We start from the raw sequence: 19,977 nt of genomic DNA, 5'->3' as shown, positions 1-19,977 counted from the left end.
AAAAAAAAGAAAGAAAGTCGGATATCTGATATCAAGCTGACATGGGGAATTTATTTTGTAGAAAAGCAACATCTAGAGAATGCCACAGATAGCCCTAGTATGTCTAAAGTACTACATATAAAAATGATAATTGCTCATAATGACAACACTGAAGCACTGAAAGATACCAAAGTACTTTCTGAATCCAAGGAGTCAAATTACACTCAGTGTGGTTTTAATGTCCTTACCTATCTCAAAACTCTACTATGCTGACCATAACCAGATAACCAGAACATTCAATACCCAAGTTTCTGGCCATACATAGACTTACTCATATTCATCTGGTATAACTCCACACAAATATTTGAACATTCCAATTTCTTGGGTAAGTTATATATTGCTTGAATTCATTAAATATACTTAGACTTCTCTATTTTACAAAGTTAAATGTACAATTAAATTAGTAAAAAATGCTCAATGTGGTTTATTTTACTGACAAATATGTTATATGGTTTATTTTACCATGACAAATATGTTATGAAGGTACTCTACACTAGCATTGCCATTTTAACTTAAATTTTCTCTTCTATTTTGTAATGAGTTTTGTGACTTTTTTTTTGGAAAGAAATCTGTGCCTTCTTAATTCTTACAGATTCCTTTTTTCTCTTTATTTCTTAGCTAAAATTCAGTACAAGCATTATTGGTATCGCAGGCTTTGTGTGTATCCTTACTCCTAAATGCCAGCAGTTCTTCAGAGGCCTGACTATCCAGCATGGGGCTTACTGTGTTAAATTAGGTTCTAGAAAAAGCATTAAAGACATTTTTCCTGAAATATACAGAATATGTCATGCCAAATCTCTTGTTTATACAATAAACTGGTAAAATTGCTAAATTGCACATATAGCTCATATTCCCAAAATAGAATAACTTAAATATTAAAACGTACCTTTGTGTTACCACCATAACTGACCTTATAAGCATAACAAATGGAAATACTCAATAAAAAAAAAAAAATCACAAAATCCACTAACCACACAGGCTGCATATCACAGCTTACGAACTCTCATCTCCCTATGACCTATTCAAACTACAGACAGCAATATTTTTTCAAGCTACTCTAGCATTTACACCCTAATTAGAAATTTATACGAAACACAATTTTATGTTCAAATATGGAAATAAGCAACATAATTCCAAAACCCAAAAGTATCCCAGCATTCTGTAAAAAGAAATATCCCCAGCGGCTACATCCATGGTCACTAGCATCATTGTGCAGCATTTCAGGCACCTTAAAGAAAAAAACAAGAGCAACATTTAAGTTTTCAGAACCACGGATTAGTTTTTAGAAGAATTTACGGGGCAGTAATACTAGCTTTTTATGTCGCTGGATATACTGAGCCAACTCCTTAAAATGGGACCATATACATACTGACTCTAGCTAATGTATACAGCATTTCCCAGCAGCTTAATTCATAATGGTTATTCACAGTATGCTCAACAAGTCAAAGTTTATATTGGCCCAGTTCACTCTACTATGAAACAAAGAACTATACTGATTATTCTCCTTTCGTTGCTGCCGGTAGCTGAACCAAACATAACATATGGCTTACCTAAGTTTAGAGATATGGAGACTTTATATAGAAAATAAAATTTTAGCAATCAGACTGGTTGGGATTGTTATGCAGACTTTGCTGACAAAACAAAGTAACTCCTTTGTCCATTAATAAGGAAATTATGAGCATTCACAACATGTGGCTTGTGCTGGGTTTCTGACAAATCTATACAGAGTTGAATGCCTGATTACTGAGATTCTACTCTCAAAAAGACACATTAGAAAGGGGTGGATATTTCTGTGTATCCTGACACACATTAGGCAGGATAAGGTGTGCTTGCGATCAGTAATCCAAAAAGATACACCCTAAAGAACCTGTATTTTCTATGTTACCTTATAAAATACAGACTCACTTATTACTGTATTTATTCTAAAGCCTTTTAAATTAATTAATTAATTAATTAATTAAAAAAGTAAGCTCTATGCCCACAGTCGGGCTAGAACTCACAACCCTGAGATCAAGAGTTGCACGCTCTACTGACTGAGCCAGTCAGGCACCTCCTAAACTAAAGCCTTTTTAAAAATGAGGTTTCATGGGGTGCCTGGTTAAGTTGGTTAAGCATCTGACTCTTGGGTTTGACTAAGGTTGTGATCTCAGGGTCCTGGGATTGACCCTGGATTGGCTCAGCAGTCAAGTGTGGACTGTGCTTGAGATTCTCTCTCCTTCTGTTCCTCCCCGCAACCCTGGGATTCTTTCTCTCAAATCAATCAATCAGTCAATCATCTTACTACATTTTTTAAAGAGGTTTCACTGAACATTTTCTCTATTTTATTGTTAGTCAACACTGTAATTAGACTTCTTAAAAACTTACCATATCAACCAGAGCAACATACATGAATAAGCCAGCAGTAAGTGCAAATATCCACATAGAAACATTTTCAGCATAATGACCAATAAAGATTCCCGTTGCCATTCCAAGATATGCCAGCATGGCTGACAAAGCATTATAAAGAACAGCTTGCTTAACAGTCATGCCAGCCTTTAGTAAAACAGCAAAATCACCTTCAACAGAAAACAAAAAAGGGAACAAAGAAAGGAAAGAAATCACTATTCAGACACATACCCAAGAAACTTTTTAATTTAAGAACTTCTCTAAATTTTTTTGAAGGAAAAAGAAAGCATCTAAGCATTACCAGGGGTAACAAGTATTAGTGTAAATCATCCTAACACCTCTATAAATTAAGGTATTTTTTAATCCAAAGTTTTTCTTAAGGCTTTCACTCTGTCAGTGAATGATAAATACCATGAATTTAAATTTGCGCTCTTGCATGGTCTTAAACAAGCTTATAATTGGGCACAAAGAAGAGGATTTCACTGATCATTTCACACACGAAATGATCAGCAAATGATAAAGGCAATCTATAATTAAGAGCTTAAGAGTCTAACGTTCTAGTTATAAAAGGATAAAAAGAGCAATGAAGATGGGAATCGCTAATAGAGGCTTCAGGGAATATGAAGGACCTAGAATGTGGAACATAAGCCAGATGTGCAGGATTATAAGCATCTGGCAGGCAGATGGGAGGCCTTCTGAATGGCAGAAAACATGCCAAGGAACAAAACTGAAAATGGCAGCACAGGTGTGTGCAAATATGTATCTACAAGAAGAAAAACAAGGACATGAACTGGGATCCAGAACAACTCTGGGAAGGTTTTAAATCCTGGTGACAAAGGAGAGAAATATTCAAAACACAATTCATCAACTTCCCTTTTCTTTAGCTCCAAAGAGAATCTCTTTGCCAATTTCTGTTAATGAAAGCTGACTTCTTTGAATCCTGTGGTCTTATTCATATTGCAGGTATGAAGATAATGATCACTGATGTCACCCGTATGCTGGTCCAGGAAGGCATGTGGTAGGGTAAGAGGATGAGAGAGGAGGCCCACAAATCTTTCTGGCAATGCCACAGAGGCAATTGTGTAATCATACTCATAGGGTCAGAGTACTGGCAGGAAACAAACTTATACTCAGTGAGAAAAGAAACCTGGCTAGGCTAGTAAAAGGCAGAGAAGTTACGAGGAAGCTTGCTGGAACTCTCAACAGCAAATGCCAGTGACACTAGAACACTTCATCCTCCTGGAAAATACTGTTTATATGGTTCTCTTACCTAATTCATGAGGCAACTCGTGACAAAACACAGCAACAGAAGTACTTAAACCACTCGACAAACCTTCAGTAAAAGCAGCCCCTGGGTAAAAATCAATCAGAGAAAGTTTGGCTACATTGTTCTATGTGTGGGTTTTGTTTTTTTTTTTTTTTAATCTTACCAGCATACAGCATGAGGTGAAAGAAGTAAAGGAGATTCTGGTCATGAATTAACAGAACTTTCCAGCTGCACTCTGCATATTCTTTACAAGTAACGTTAGGTTACATGCAATTAGGCTTAAATTTCCCAGTGGAGCATAAGCGGGTACAATTGAGAAGAGTAAGTTCCACTGTGCTTCAGAGTGATTAGAGGATCTTATCATAGACCTGAGACGTAATCGTTATCACGGAAAACATTTATGTAAAAAGTAAACTGATTTAAAAGGTTTGGAAGAAAATGCAGCAGTCAAGAGTACAAATACATTTCACTGGCCTCAGAAGAATCCACTAGGTAATTAGATTTGTTCACATTCATTCTTTCACTGTCTAATAAGAAAAGTCTAAGACAAATAGCTCCCCCCATTTTAAAAACTAGCACTGTATAAAACCGATTGCTTATAAAGTGTGACTGAGCATGTGCATCTCCTCCTTTGTTGCTTCTGCTGTGCACAGTACCCAGAGGAGGAAGCACACCAGGCTTCCAGGGAGCCAACTGAGCTCCTCTCTGCCTGGTTACAAAACAGCACTGCCTCCTTGGGCAAGGCGTTCGCCCTGCCAGGCCTTAGCTGCCTAACCTATAATTATTTCCACTGCTCCTTCCAGCACCAGGTCACTATAATTTTTAAGTATTCTATTATCTCTTGGTTGTGATAGAATGAACAATTTAATAGCAAAATCTCTCTTAAATTTTTTTTTTTAACTCAACTTATCAGATATGCCAGGATTCCTTCCGTATAAAAGATGATGGAAAAAAGTGTCTTGTACCTTAATATTGTTTATACTGCAGATAAGGGGGGGGGACTCTAATGTAAAAACAAAACAAAAAAACCCCCACAAAAACATATACTCCATGCACGTTAAAGCTTGATTTTAAGATTCTACAAATTAAAACAACTTTTGAGAGTTACCACTTAGGTAACGGAGTAGGCAGTGTGTAGCACTTAATCTTATGTAACTTTTATTTAGTACTTCACTGTCGATGTAGCTACAGAAGAAATAACATTCTGATGATCTTAGAAGTTATCAGCTTTATCAAAATGGCCCTAGTCTTCATTAAAAGGGGCCTGGTGGCTTAATGTGACTTTCAGAGTCAGCCAACAAGGAACAAACATGCAGATGCGTACCAATTGCGAGGCCATCGCTGAAATTGTGCAGGCCGTCGCCCATGATGACCATCCAGGCCAACGTGGCGATGCCGGCATCCTTCAGCTCCTCCCGAGAGTAGCGCTGACTGTGACTGTGGGGGTGGTGGTTTTGGTGGTGGTGGTGATGCAGAATATGATGGTAATCATGATGGTGGTGAATGAGATCGTCGGACTGGCCGAGCGTATCATGAAAATGTGAATGGCATTTATTCTTGCAGCCTCGGGGGACATATTCGTTATAGACTTCCTGCGGATGGGCATGAGCTATCATGACTTCTTCTTCTTCCAGGATTGCTGGCTGTGGAGAATCAAAGTGGGAGGGCTCCTGTGAGTCCCCTCGTAAATAGCCTTCAGGTCCTAGGTGTAAACATAAGGGACATCGGGTCAAAGTCAGAAGGCTTTGTTAATGCACGTATTTCAAACATTCCCTGACAAAGTCAAAAAAGATCTTAGAGTGTGGCAAGCCTCTCACATACAAAACGAAGCAGAGTACTGCTGATGCAAAACATCTACAGGTTTAATGAATTTTAGAAATGAAATGGCTTCACAGATTAAGAACGGACTTTCAACTTCAATCTCCAATAACTAGTCCCAAGATTCTCCCTTGATTTCTTCTGCCTTACATTTTTTCTTTCTCAAGTTATTAATAAAATTCCATTTAATTAACATATAGGGTAATACCTGCCTCCTTACATTTTAAAAGATGTCTTTTTTCCCGGTTAAAAAAGCAGCATATACTTACTTTAGAAAAACAGTTAAGAAAAATACTGAAAATTGGAAATAAAAAACATGCATAATCCTGTTGTCTAACTTCTTTTTTGAGGGTGAAGTTCAAGGAAAAACAAGCATTTGAAATACAGCGATCACCAAGGACAATTTATTTATTATCTATTTGTACAAGGAAAAGTAAATTTCAACAATAAAGTTTTGTTTTTTCCCTTTGTCCTGTGCACGGATCACACTTTTCTTGGGCACGTTCCCAACACTGTGGTCCAGTTCTAGGGCAACAACTCCCTCTCACTGTTATACACCCCACTGGACTCCGTGATAAAGAAGGAATAGATACAAGAAGAGCAAGAATGTCTTATTTACTCTTTAGAGAAAAAAACAGGATAAAAAAAACAAGGTTGGGAAGGAAACCATAGAGGTAGGCAGTAGCAACTGAGCAGATTTCCTCCCTGGTTAGTGGGCAGCCATCTAGTGAGCACTTACTCTGGCCATGTACCCTGCCGGGCACGGGGGACGGATGGGAGCGTGACAAAGTCTCTAACTTCAAGCACGTTCTGTTCTTGTGGGGCGACAGCCACATTTAATAAGAAAACATGTGTAAATAAGGTCCTATGAGGCACTGGGCAGCATGGAGAAAACCAGAAAAGGGTAATGGGAAGGAAGTAACGGGGAGACATTTGTCTTTGGGTGATCAGGTAAGGCCTCTGAGTCTAACGGATGGGGCAGGAATTTGTGTGAAGATCCGACAGGAGGCTTCCGAGCAGGAACAATAGTGAATGCAAGGCTTGGAGATAAACTTGGTGTGCTCATGGAACGAAAAGAAGGGCAGTGAGATTGGACACAACGAACAATGGGACAGAGTGGAGGGCAGGGTCGGACATGAAGGTCATGGCGAGGAGTTTGGTTTAAAGTTTTCATCTTATCTCATTTCATCCAATAAGAAATGCCAAGCTAACAGTCCAGTTACAGGAAAAACAGTAACTTCACAGCGGGGCATCACGGCAGGTGGCACACCGCATTACTGGAGAGGATATAATACCACATTGTGGTACTTCTGCCCCGAGTGATCAATCTAGTCCTAAAAAAGATTAGAAACAGCCCAAATGAGGGGCAACTAGATGCAGTATTTGATCCTGGGCTATGCTCTGGACCAACTTTTTCTTCTGGTGGAGGGAAAATATAAAGGAGTCATTAAGACAACTGGAAAAACATAAGTGAGGTCTAGAGACTAGTAATGACATGGTATCACATTAATTTCCTGATTTCAATAACTGAACCATGGTTATATAAGACAATGTCCTTTTTCTAAGGAAATATATAGGGAGCATGTGGGGATACAGAGACATCTCGTCTGTAATTTACTTTCAAATGGCTTAGCAAAACAGTGTGTGTATGTGTACTCAGAGAAACAGAATGATAAGGGTGGGTAAAATATGGGGGCTGTATGAATGATACAGAAATTCTTTGTATTACTTTTTTTTTTTTTTTAAAGATTTTATTTATTTACTTGACAGAGAGAGAGTACAAGTTAGGGGAGCAGCAGGAGGAGGAAGAGGGAGAAGCAGGCTCCCCACTGAGCAGAGAGCCTGATGCGGGGCTTGATCCCAGGACCCTGGGATCATGACCTGAGCCGAAGGCAGATGCCTAACTGTATGAGCCCCCCAGGTGCCCCTCTTTGCATTACTCTTGAAACTTTTCTGTATGTCTGAATTCCTTCAAAATAAAAAAATTAGAGGAAAAAATGTAAATATAATATAAACAGCTTACTCACTGGCAATTAAAAAGAAAAGGTATTAAATATTTCAAAAGTAAAAAAATAAAATAAAATAGACAAAGGGACATGGTCCCCTCTGTGCCAGATAGTCCAAGCTGCCTGCAAATCACAGTGCAGTAAACTCCCTCCAGACCTCAGATTTGTTAAGACTTACGATCATCTGCGTCTACTTTCTCCTCATTTGTTGAAAGTTGAGATTCATACTTGGACAGCTGCTTCTTAATCTCTACATCATCATCAGTTTCAGGTTTTTTCTGATTCTAAAATGGTAAGAGAAAGCAGCACTTTAAAACCATTGAAGTGCTTCTGTGTACAATTATAAACAAACAGTTAAGCGGAAGACCCAGGGAAGACAACAGAGTAAAGGACATTTATTGGGATAAAAGTCCTCCAAGGGCCGGCAGGGCCTGTAGTTAACTTACACAGCACCTAGCCATGTGTTTTAGGCATAACAGCTGCTCAGGATGGAGAAGCATTAAGGCTTCAGTAATATGAAATGTTGCAAAATCACACATCCATCTTTCTCAATGTCCCCTAGGTCATCTACTTTAAGTGTGCTCTGGGGAGCCTGTTAGAAATGAACAATCTTGGGCCACACCCAGACCTAATGAATCAGCACAGGGATTTTAACCAGAGGCCTGAATGATTCATACACATATTAAAATTGAACTATGCCTCAGGTTATCAATTTTAGAACCAACTGGAGACTTCTTCCAGCATTTAGTGATCTGCTAACCAACTGCTTGGTTCTCTCCAGCCCTCTTTTGGACACCGAAACCCCATACTTCCCATACTTTTTATAACCTAAAACTATACTGTGACACTGATTAGGTGTTTGCTATTAGAACTAAAACACTTTTCCTATAATAAAATAGCATTAACAAGCTTCCTTTTTTAAAAAACAAATCTCAATTAGTTAGCCTTGAATTTATCACTAGGTTTTTTAACCACCTCAATACAATGCTTGAGCTATTATCCTTATCTTTGAGCCCAAGCATAAAGGTCACCATTTGAACAATGGTGCAGTGTGTGATTTACTTACATCAATCATTCATTACTTTACTTTGCTTACTTGTGTAGAAGTAATACTTTACTTATATACGTTTCCTATGTAGAAGAGAATACTCAAAATGACTGAAAATGGTCCCACAAATAATAGATTTCTTATCTGCAGTGCTTTTGAGTATGACAAACAATCACCACTGGGCCCGAGATTTCATTCTAGCTCTGATAACATGTAAACCATCCGTACATTCTTAGACTATAGAGTTTTTAAAGGCAAGCACACAAACCCATCTTTATACCGACCCCCAGCTTAGTACTTTTAACAGAAAAAGTACTTCAATGTTTGTGACAATAAATGAATTCAGGATATTTTCTATCAGTTCAGTTAATGCTTTCTTTCCTTCTGGGCAATGACTCTCCAGAGAACTTACAGATTAACCAGTTCTTTCATTCTATAAGTATCAGGGACCTATAATGTTCCCTATGCTGTATGCTGGCAATACAACATAAAGCAAGATACACATGGTCTCTATTTTCATGGAGCTTAGCATCCATAGGAGCAAGGCTTTACAGATATAATGATTAAACAATTCTTTGATTGCAATTTTTCATGTTTTATAAAGGGAAAACACATAATGCTATGAGAGTGTATAATAAGACCTAACTAAGTGCCAGGGCAGGTTTCCTTGAGAAGGTGATCCTTACACCAAGACCTAAGATAAGCAGAAGTTTGTGCGGGAACCGTAGGCTGGGAATAGAGGTGGATTCCACGTAGGGAGAACAGCATGTGGGAGGGTCCTAAAACAGAAAGAGGCCAATCCCATCCCAGAAATGAAAATAGTGCAAGGTGGTCAGAGATAGGGGGCTAACGGCTGGGTGGCAGAAGGCGACCCAGACAATGCAAACCAAGTTAAAAGTGTGGACTATGTCCTACACATATAGAGAAGTCACTGAAGGAAGGATTATAAATGGTGGTGTACAAGTGTACAACTTCATCAGACTTCCATTGAAACAAATCACTTTGTTTTGATCTGGATTGGGAGAAGGAAACAATAAAATACTGTAGACAGGCCAGTTAAAGTGGATGCTGTCACCCAGGTGGGAGAAAAGCATGGCTTAGACTAGAATGATAGCAAGGAAGAGGGAGAGAAATGGAAAAGTTCCGGATGTATTCACTAAAACTAGCATAGATACGAGGATAAGGGAGATGTCATAGATGACCTGCAGGTCCTCAACGTGACCTTCACTGGTAGAAATAGCCTTTACTGGTAGAAAAAAGCTTTTGAGGTTGAACTTATTATAGAGGTCCAACTATACATAATCAAGTATGAGATATAACCCTAATTTGAATATTGATTTCAAATTGACAGATATCATATGATATATGCAATCTCCTAAGGATGCAGAATGGATATCTTCAGGAAAATCCTAGGTCCTGTTATAAGGCTGAAAAAGTTCTAAACACTCACTGTATATGGAAGAGCTTTTTTTTTTTTAAAGATTTTATTTATTTATTTGACAGAGAGAGAGATCACAAGTGGGCAGAGCAGCGGGCAGAGCAGCAGGCAGAGAGAGAGTGGGAAGCAGACTCCCCGTTGAGCAGAGAGCCCAATGCAGGGCTCAATCCCAGGACGTTGAGATCATGGCCTGAGCTAAAGGCAGAGGTTTAATCCACTGAGCCACCCAGGTGCCCCTGTTTTGTTTTGTTTTGTTTTGAGAGAACAAATGTAATTTAAAACTGTTAAATGAGTAACTCTAAGATCTGGACACCTTTAACAAAAGATAAACTCAATATATTCCGAAAGGGAAGAGAACAAGTAACATTTGCAAAACTCCTGTGGGAAGTCTGTGTAGAAATTATGCTTGCTTGCGATTTAATGTTTCTTATACGTTCAACAAATGTTTGTTAACTATCTATCATGACAGATGCTATTCTAGGCACTGGAGATGTAGCAAGGGTCCTAGCTCTTCAGAGTTTTTATTCCAGTAGAAACTATTTTAGAAAAGAGATCATTAAACTTCTTTGACCATAAGCCATAGTAAAACATGTCATACACTGTATATTACTGCTGCCTTTAAAAACATTGGTCATGACACAAGGCTGATTTCACAACTGAGTTAAAATTTGTTCTTTGTTAAATCACAGGGAGCCTACTTCTTAACAGTCCCATGTTAAAGAGTACCAGATTAAAGAAAAGCTATCTATAGGTAAAATTTAAAAACTAAATTGAAATTAGAACGTTAGAAATGATGGCATGTGAACTAGAGACATAGTAAAACAAACAAACCTCCAAACCTCCCCCTGAAACTAATGCAAGATCATTTGTTTTTTTTAGGGAAAGAATTCCAGGGAATGTCATCAAGTAGGATATATCCTCCAATCAGTCCAAGTGAAGCACCTGGGACAATGGGAACATGGAAGAGGACTCCTGGATGAGGAGTGAATAAGCTATTCTCATTTCACTTCTTTCTTCTAACTTTAGGTCCAGTAAAGAGAAGGTTCACAGTTTGTAACTTGAGGTCTTAGTGAAGGACAAATCTCTAAGGGCAAATGTTCACAGGAAGAAGGAGGCAACTTTCTTGTTCACACACGCACTTGCTTCCCACAGTAAGCTCTGCGCTCAGCAAGAAACAACTGCGTTTGTTTTCAAACCTCTTCATGCCAGTTAGGCTTGTTATAGTAATTGCACAATTTAATGACACATAACTCAAACTGTGAAATGATGGTGAGAATAGTTACTTCTATGAAAACTTATAGCTGAATGCTTTTATAAGATTCAAAAGCAAGTTGTTAAAAAAAAAAAAAAGACTATCAAGTTATGTAAAGCAACCACTGCATAAAATTTACAAAGCCTAGATTCTACTCTCATATAGCTTTCCAAGTGTGTAACCTCTTCTTCACTTGAGAGAAACCAAAATTGGAGACTGTAGGTGAAGGAGCATGGCTACAGAAAAAATTATCAAACTTCTGACTCAAAGAAAACCTTGGTCAACAACAAATGACCAGAATATGAATGTACAGGCAGATTAAATTAAATTAAAATGTCTAAGATGTGTATATGTCCTTTTTAAGAGTTTCCATTAGGATAGTCCTTTGACTGACTTGCCTGGTCACATCAGTTTAAGAGGTGACAGATAACCATAGGTGACTTTTTTTTTTTTTTTACCAGAAATAAAGAGCCTATGGTTTGGCTTCATACTATTTTCTGGTGGCAATTTGTAAAAGACAAGACTGTGAAAGTCACAAACCCTCTGAAACACGGAGAATATTCAGCTACAGGGTGAATAATTAAAGTTAATGAGAACAGTTAATCGTAACTACCAAAAAATACCGACAGTGTGACCATAATGCTTCTTTATTTAAAAAACAAAACATGTAGTGATGTATGGATGGCTCTGTTGGTTAAATGTCCGACTCTCAATCTCAGCTCAGGTCTTGATCTCAGCATGGAGCCCATTTAAGAAGAAACAAAAAAACCAACAAAAAACCCCACACAAACCAACAAACACAACACTTTACTGAGGTATGACTGACAATGAGGAAGGCGTCCATATTTAACAAACACACATCAATGAATTTGGGTGTATATACCCAAGAAACCGTTGCCACCATCAAGGCTGTAATCATGATGCTTCAGATCTTCAAGGCTCTGCTTGTGCCTTGTTTGGTTTTACACAAAGGTTGAACCTCTGCCATTTTTACCCTCTCAGGAGTCTGAAGGGAATACTGAAAACAGAGAACTCCAGGGTTATGCCTCTGGAAAGAAAAAGTATTTCAGGATACTGAAACTCTCTTGAATGAAGATCATACCTGCTGGAAAAGCTCAGCTAACAGTCTAGTTAGAATCCTACTCAAAAATGTCTATTAAGTAAACAGTACTTTTCCTTACCTTTTTCTTCTTATCTTTAAATTGCTTGATTAATGTGAGTACATGTTCAACAAGAAACATGAAATACAAGCCCCCCAGGGCTGTCAGACCCTTCCATGTGGAATCGAAATAGGTACTTTCTTCTATGTTTTGGGAAGACAGATGACTGAAAAGTGGCCCTCTCTTCATTTCCATTGCAGATTCTTCATGGCTGTGACTATGGTGGTGACTTGCATGAGACTACAGGAAAAACAGTATGTATTTTATGAATTCATTAGTTTCATACATGTCAGAAAACTTGGCTAAGACAGTAAGGCCAAATATGGAAACCATTCAGAATTAGGCAATTAATGGGCTATGTCAGAGCTGAGGGGGAAGTTTAATACATCAAAACGACCCACAGGCTGCTAGTGATCTAGAGCTTAATGTATAATGTGCTAAGGCACTTAATGGTGTGCACCGGTTTAGCAAGATGACAGATGCATTCCCTGACTCTCATATAGGTAGCAGGTATTCTCAATGTTGAACAAGTTACCATGGCCACAAATGACAGCGAACTCCTAGACTCAAGAGGCATACAGGGTTTTCTATTTGTACTCCACACTGAAAAAGCCCATGCCAGTCTCTTTGCTGTGCTTACAAGAAGCCTAGCGTGTGTCACGGGCCCTGGCAGGTATCTAAGATCAGATGCTATGCCCCAGCAGTCTGCAGCAGGCATTGGCCCTCACACATGGTAGGGAACCGAGTGTGCAGCACATCAACAGAGGGGAGTTGGGGGTGGTCACAGGGTACACCCTACACACAGGCTGCGTGGTGAACATCTGCCATCTGGGGACAGGGAGCTCAGCACAGCAAAAACAGTTTTTCACTACAGTATGGAACATGATGGGCTATGTAGAGAGCTCTCAGAAGGATTTTTTTCCCTACTGACCTGTAAACCTTTAAGGGAAGCTTAAAAGATGAGATCCAAATACTTAACTTTTTAATGGCGCTATTAAGTAAACTATTCAACTTACTTAAGAATTTACTTGTGTCAATGAATGTGCATCTCTAATTATATACAAAAATTCAACTCCAAAGGAAAACTTGTTTCTTGAGTACATACAGAATCAGTTTTTATTTCTGTAGCAATTACACTAATGTATCTGTCACAGTAATAATATCTGGGCAGAATCTATCTCCTTTTATTAACTGGGTCCAAAAAGTCAAATTAGTCTGTATTTAGTAAATTTCATTAAAGAGAAAAGCAAAAAACAAACCACGAACATATACTAAGATCTAGTATGTAAATGCAAATTTCAGTCACCTAATATATTTTAGAATCAACTCCTCTAAACCAAATTTCTAACCTCTTAAATATATCAAACAAAGAATTCTAGTACAAATCAAAAATATATTAATCTTTTCACTGTTGAATAATAAAATACACTGATAGGACAAATGCCAATACTTACATGTGGAAGGAGGTGTAAAAAAGCATCACCACTTAATGTCCCAACGGCCAGTGCCACAAGGAAACTTAGGAGAAATTTGAAGAACACCCGATTCATGAGAGGCACTAAGATAACGCCGAGCAAAGATAGAAAACTGATGATGGAAATAGCTATAAAGCCACCAACCCAGGCTGTCAAATAAAACACAGCAAAGGAAAAATTATACAATTGATGAACTTTAACAGAGTAGCATAAAGCAACTTGTCAAAGCAAGTTGCATTTCTTAAGCTAAAGAAATACAAACTCAGTGGAAGAGGGCTGTGGTAACAGAATAATAACTGAGAAATCTGTTTCTGGTGCAAATGAACAATCTGACTGAACCGTCCTGGGAAAGAGCAGAAGCCTGGTGGGAAGTTCTTCAGATGGGGGTCAAAGGGAGAAAATGGTTACCAATAATGAATTCTAGATCACTTGGAGCTGAGCTTTTGGACTCCCATACACAGCGAAATTATGAAAGAGAGGAGTTAAAAAAAAAGAAGAGGGGCACCTGGGTGGCTCAGTGGGTTAAGCCTCTGCCTTCAGCTCAGGTCATGATCCCAGGGTCCTGGGATTGAGCCCCGCATGGGGCTCTCTGCTCAGCAGGGAGCTTGTTTCCCTCTCTCTCTCTGCCTGCATTTCTGCCTACTTGTGATCTCTGTCAAATAAATAAAATCTTAAAAAAAAAAAAGAAGAAGAAAGAAATATAAAAAGAAAGAATCCGGGAATTCAATGATTTCTTCAGTAAACAGGGAATTATTTATCTACCATAGTTTTTGAGCAATGCAGGTCTACACTACAGCAGAACTGATCCTGGTTTCATTTATTAATAAGAACCAGAGTTAGGCTCTTAAACAGCAGATATTAACTGACCTTCTGAAACAGTGTGACAACATAAAAAGCCCAAATTTCAGATGCCCCTGATTTCCTACAGGATGACCTCAGCTACATATCTGTTTTATTTTTTTATTATTTTCTTTTTCTTAAGGCAAGGCTAACCAGCTTGCTTTCTTCACTTTCAAGGCAGAGAACAGACAATTAACGTACTTGGGATTATGCTGGAAAATGAATAGGTTGATATAAATGTAAGAAAAAGTATAACATAAATGTATCTACTTGAAATTATTTTTGCATAAAAAAGATGACTCTACCTATTTGTAAAGAATAGGTCTTTGGAGGGATTTCAGCTTTCTTTTCACTCGTTGTATGAATCAGACATGATCTAGCATCAATTTGATTGATGATGGCGGGGCAGAGATAGTTGAACTCCGTTGCATTCAGCAGAACCTGGATGCCCATGCCATGAGATGTAAGCAACTTTGACGCATTGAAACACTGCAGGAAACAAAGCAGTGAAAATTACCCAAAAGCATTCTCATTACTCAATCCAAAAAAGTTTTCTGATGATACAACACCCTTTCCATACTGAAGCTACTTCTTTATTTTTTCAAGTGAATGCATTAAAACCAACTTTTGTCTTGAGTGCTTTGGAACTTGCCTCAAGCTCCCTGGAGATGCTATGCCACAATGGGGATATCCTACCTCTTCTGCCTATTTTTTTCTCGGGAGAAGCAGCTCAATCACTAGTAATCCAGAAAGCAAGCCCTCAGCGGAACAACCTTGAGGATAAATGAACATTCACAAGCCTGTTAACTCATTGTATAAACCTATTAAGGAAATGAGCTTTAATTTTGAGATGGAGTTCATTAGAGATTGAGAAATATGGTGCTTTAGTAGTAATGCTACCCTACATGGCCTAAACAAGCCCAAGACACGTCACTCTTCCAGCAATGACTGTACTTGCAAAACTTAGCTCAGTTCTGTCTATTCACCTGGCAAAAGCTCTACAACGAGAGAATATTAAATTATGTAAATTACTCTTGCAGAGGGCAAGGCTGGTTAATAAAACAAACTTGTACCAGCAGGCAGCTGTTTCAACAACTTAATTAGATGACAAGCTTAGTTTGAAGAGAATCCCCTCTAGGTAATCTAAGCTCCCCTTCTCACACAAAAAAATTGGCAGTAGCACCTGTTTCTCATCTTCTGTAAAGTTACTTTAAATTCCCATAGTTCTTGGCCAATACTATTCAGGACAAACTTTAGGACTGGTGTCACTATGGGAATGACCCATTAGGATTAATCTGGAATTGGTACAGTCATAGGATGACTTGAATGAAGTACTCTAAGGTTTGCATATTAATGCATACCAACTAATTCCTTGCCCTGGACATTTCTCAGCCAAGGAAAACTGTACAGTCTGGAAGTCAAGTTTAGGAAAAACACATGACTTTAGAACCTTAGTTCCCAGACTTTTCTATTGTCCAGCACATGGTTCTTGGGAGTGGCTCCAGTTTCAGCACTCCACAAGTCATTGAGATCCCTCTTCCAAGAAGGTAACACTATTGTTCTTCTTGCCTTCTATTGTGCCTTCAACCACACCTTTCCCTAAAACATGGATTCTAACGCCTGCTTTTTCCATCTCTCATTCTCTACTTCTCATTAACAATATTCACCTTTTAAAGACTTTATCCAAAAATAACCTTGATTACTGCTTTTCATACTCATTTTAAATTCCATATTAGAAAACAGTTGTAGCTGCCAGCACCATTTTATAAAAAAATTACCCTCCAGGGGCGCCTGGGTGGCTCAGTGGGTTAAGCCTTTGCCTTCAGCTCAGGTCATGATCTCAGGGTCCTGGGATCCAGCCCCACATCCAGCTCTCTGCTCAGCGGGGAGCCTGATTCCCCTTCTCTCTCTGCCTGCCTCTGCCTACTTGTGATCTCTCTCTCTGTCAAATAAATAAATAAAACCTTTAAAAAAAAAATTACCCTCCAAGTTTTCAATCAGTAATATTTATGACACAGTAGGGACAAAGGCCTTTGGGTTTTGATGGATGCCTGGATGAAAAAGTAGAAATTCCCTCTCCAATAACCTCATCATTTTATTTTTACTTTAGACTCCTTGCAAGTAGAGATAGAATGGCAATGACAGGACAAACAAGCAGGCATAATGAAAAGCATTCATCTTACCTCCTGAATATGTTCATTTGTGTTTCTGGAATACATAAAGCCTTTTCTGGGCTCGCTCACAGATTCATTTGTTTTCCTACTGGCCAGCCGGCTTACCCGGTTTTTTTCTGTGATACTGGGTGGAGTGGAACTGCTCACATCTTTGGGGAAAAGTCTTCCAGGTTTTGGAGTGTCTATTGTCTCTAGAAAGTGAGTTCCGACTTCAGAGACAGCATTATACATAGTTGAGGTCACTTCACTAGCAGTAACACCATCCTTGATTAAAACAGTCCTTTTACCATTGGTATGTTCGGATCGGTGAGATCCTTTCCCCTGGCTGTTTCTGGGATCTTTACCCAAACTATCAGGCTCATGGTCTGGGCAAAGACCTTTCCGATTGTTTTTACTGGAAGCAGCATGATTACGGTGAGAGTGGTGATCATGGTCAGAGTGATGGTCGTGGTCATGGTGTATATGGATTTTTTTAACCTTATCTATGCCTATATTCTGAAGCAATTTTCTGAACCCTTCAACTGACAAGGAATTATTTTCTCCATAGCGATGGAAAAGCTGCTGTAGATGATGTCGCCGTGTGGTAACTGCCAAGTCAACGTTAATGCCAGATTCCCAATTTGTAATAATTTTCTCAGTGGTCTGAGGGAAAGCAGTTGCTGGTTCTAGTTCATGAAGGGGATTTGTGACTGACAGGGTGAAGGTCAGAATCAAGATTACAGATAAATTCCTCGCCATTGCACCTTCCTAGAGAAGATAGAAAAAAAAAATTCTTGCCTTCGCTTTTAAAACAATTTGAATTAAGAAATCTCATGCTGAAAATCGGTATCAAGTAATCAAGGTTTATAGAACACCATTTAGTGTGACTGACTGGTGTACTGCTACCTACTGTGAAAACAGAAAAGAACTACATATATATATAAAGGAAATAGGAAGAATCCTAGGCTCTACCCTTGAATTGCTAAAACACTCGAAAGAACTGGAGAACAACTGAGTGCTGAGACCATAATTAGCACTGCAAAAGCAATAAGAACTCAGAAATTGGAGATTCATGTGGTCACAGCCATAGCTGGCAACTTCTTATTACTGCTTCTGTGGACCCTCAAAAGGGAGGGCCCGGTAAGAACAATGATTCGAAACAATACCCCATTATCCCCACTATCATCATTATTTCACAGAATAATATTTTAACATTAAAAAAAAGTAGAAATGACAATCTCAAAATAATTCACATTTAAAACTTCTTCTTAAATACATACAAATCAATTTAAAGCTTCTTTCCCCCAATCCCACTCCTCAAAGGTACCCAGTGTTTGCCAGTTTCTTGTATTATCCCTTAGGACTGTTTCTATCCATACTCAAATAGATGTGTCTTTTTTCCTTTATACAAACAGGATCCTTTTTCCCACTCAACAAATGACACCTTTCTGTGTTGGTACATATAGATTGATCTCATTCTCTTGAGTGACTGCAAAATAACACCTCTTCAAGTAAATTAAACTTCAGAAAAAGGGTATCATTCTTATATGGCTATAAAACGGTGAAAATTTTATCACAGACTATTATCACTCATCCACACAATAGTATTTGGACCCAAAGGCCTACACTCCAAAGAGAATAATCAGGTTGAGCTTTAGGGCACCTAGCTGGCTTAGTCAGTGGAGCTTATGGCTCTTGAACTTGGGGTTGTAGGTTTGAGCCCCATGCTGGCTGTAGAGATCACTGTGAAATAAAATCTGAAAAATGTAAAATAAATAAATAAATAAATAAATAAATAAAATAAAGAGCCCATTTTATATACATATACATATCTATCTATCTATCTATCTATCTATATCAATCAAGTTGCGCCTTGAAAAGCAGAACTCAGCTAAACAAGGGAAGGAACAGTCCGGAGAAGCAGATGGACTGATATCTCAGGACCCAGCAGCCGTCCATCATCAGTGATGGATGGTGATTGTGACCAAATTTCTCTGCCTTCAGCCAAAGAGGCTAGGGCTGGGTTCTGGAGATAGAGACCGAGGACGGGGCAACCTAGCTCTACCACCTTCAGCTGTTTCCTGCACCAGGAAAAGCTGGTAAGATACATATTTGACGGATGACTGAAGAAACCACATGAACGAATGTCTGCGCGGGTGCCCCATAACTGCCATTTGTTTGTTGCACACTGCCGCTTATCCTACTGGGAGCAGTGGAAAATGGAAGTAACTACCATAGGGCTAGACTCCTAAAAGAAGAATCTTCAGAGCCTGAAGTTTTGGAAATTCAGTTAATATACAAAAGTGAAAGATAAATCATTCACAAGATGGGGAGCGGGGTGGGTGGGGACACGCACAGACGGATGGCTCAGTGGGCAGCTGCATGCCTTTCTCCAGGGAGGATGCTTAGGGAGGTCGCGGACCGGCCGGCGGATCTTCCCTGCAAATCAACGCGTGTGGAAGAAAAAAGAAAGCCGAAGGACAAGGGTCTGGAAAAAGGGGCGAGTGGAGAAAATGGGAAAGAGGACACAAAACTGCTTCCAAAGGCTTTTTATTTTTAAACACGACAGTACCTTCTTCGAATATATGAACAGGACGGACTGTTTCCTCCTAAAGTCCTTCGCTGCACCTCAAAGCCCAACTATGCACCCGAAACTGGGAAAGTCCAGCCTCCACGGCCCGCGAGGCTCCCCTCTCCGCTGTCCCCTCCCGGACCTGCGGGACTCACCTCTCCGCGGCCTCGCCGTCCCGCTGCCCGGCCCCTCGCGCCGCTTCAGTTCCCGCGGGCGGTACGGAGGGTTCGGAACCGGTCCGTGCTTCTCTCTGAGAAACCTCTACAGGGCACGGAGAAGCGGCGGTCTCATCTGCCCGGCTGCCCCTCGGGCCGGGGTACCGCCGCGCAGCCACCGGGAAGCCGCGCCCCACGCGCCTCGCCTCCCGGGAGCAGGAGGACAATTACTAATTACCGCCGCGCGCAGCGCGCCGCCGCGAACCACCGCCTCCGCCGGCCATGACTTCAGGGCATGCGCAGTGCGACCCGGAACCCCGTCCTGGTCAGGCGGATCCGCGTGTCCGCCTGTTCGCCAGCGCCACGGGG

General features: G+C 39.7%; 1 protein-coding gene across 1 annotated transcript; it reads right to left on the bottom strand.

Moving 5' to 3' along the window:
- Nucleotides 1-262: 262 nt before the first annotated feature.
- Nucleotides 263-19,944, bottom strand: SLC39A6 (solute carrier family 39 member 6). Its single transcript, XM_032859595.1, has 10 exons — nt 19,609-19,944; nt 16,912-17,649; nt 15,034-15,217; nt 13,868-14,037; nt 12,435-12,653; nt 7,694-7,799; nt 5,016-5,393; nt 3,695-3,775; nt 2,404-2,594; nt 263-1,267 (listed from the first exon to the last, which is right to left on the bottom strand). The coding sequence occupies exons 2-10, from the start codon at nt 17,638-17,640 to the stop codon at nt 1,115-1,117; spliced, it is 2,211 nt and encodes a 736-aa protein (XP_032715486.1). The 5' UTR covers nt 17,641-17,649; nt 19,609-19,944; the 3' UTR covers nt 263-1,114.
- Nucleotides 19,945-19,977: the final 33 nt, after the last annotated feature.

Source organism: Lontra canadensis, unplaced genomic scaffold, assembly GCF_010015895.1.
Source record: "Lontra canadensis isolate GAN:19392208 unplaced genomic scaffold, GSC_riverotter_1.0 scaffold17, whole genome shotgun sequence".
Lineage (NCBI taxonomy): Eukaryota > Metazoa > Chordata > Mammalia > Carnivora > Mustelidae > Lontra > Lontra canadensis.
This window is presented reverse-complemented; position numbering and strand designations above follow the sequence as displayed.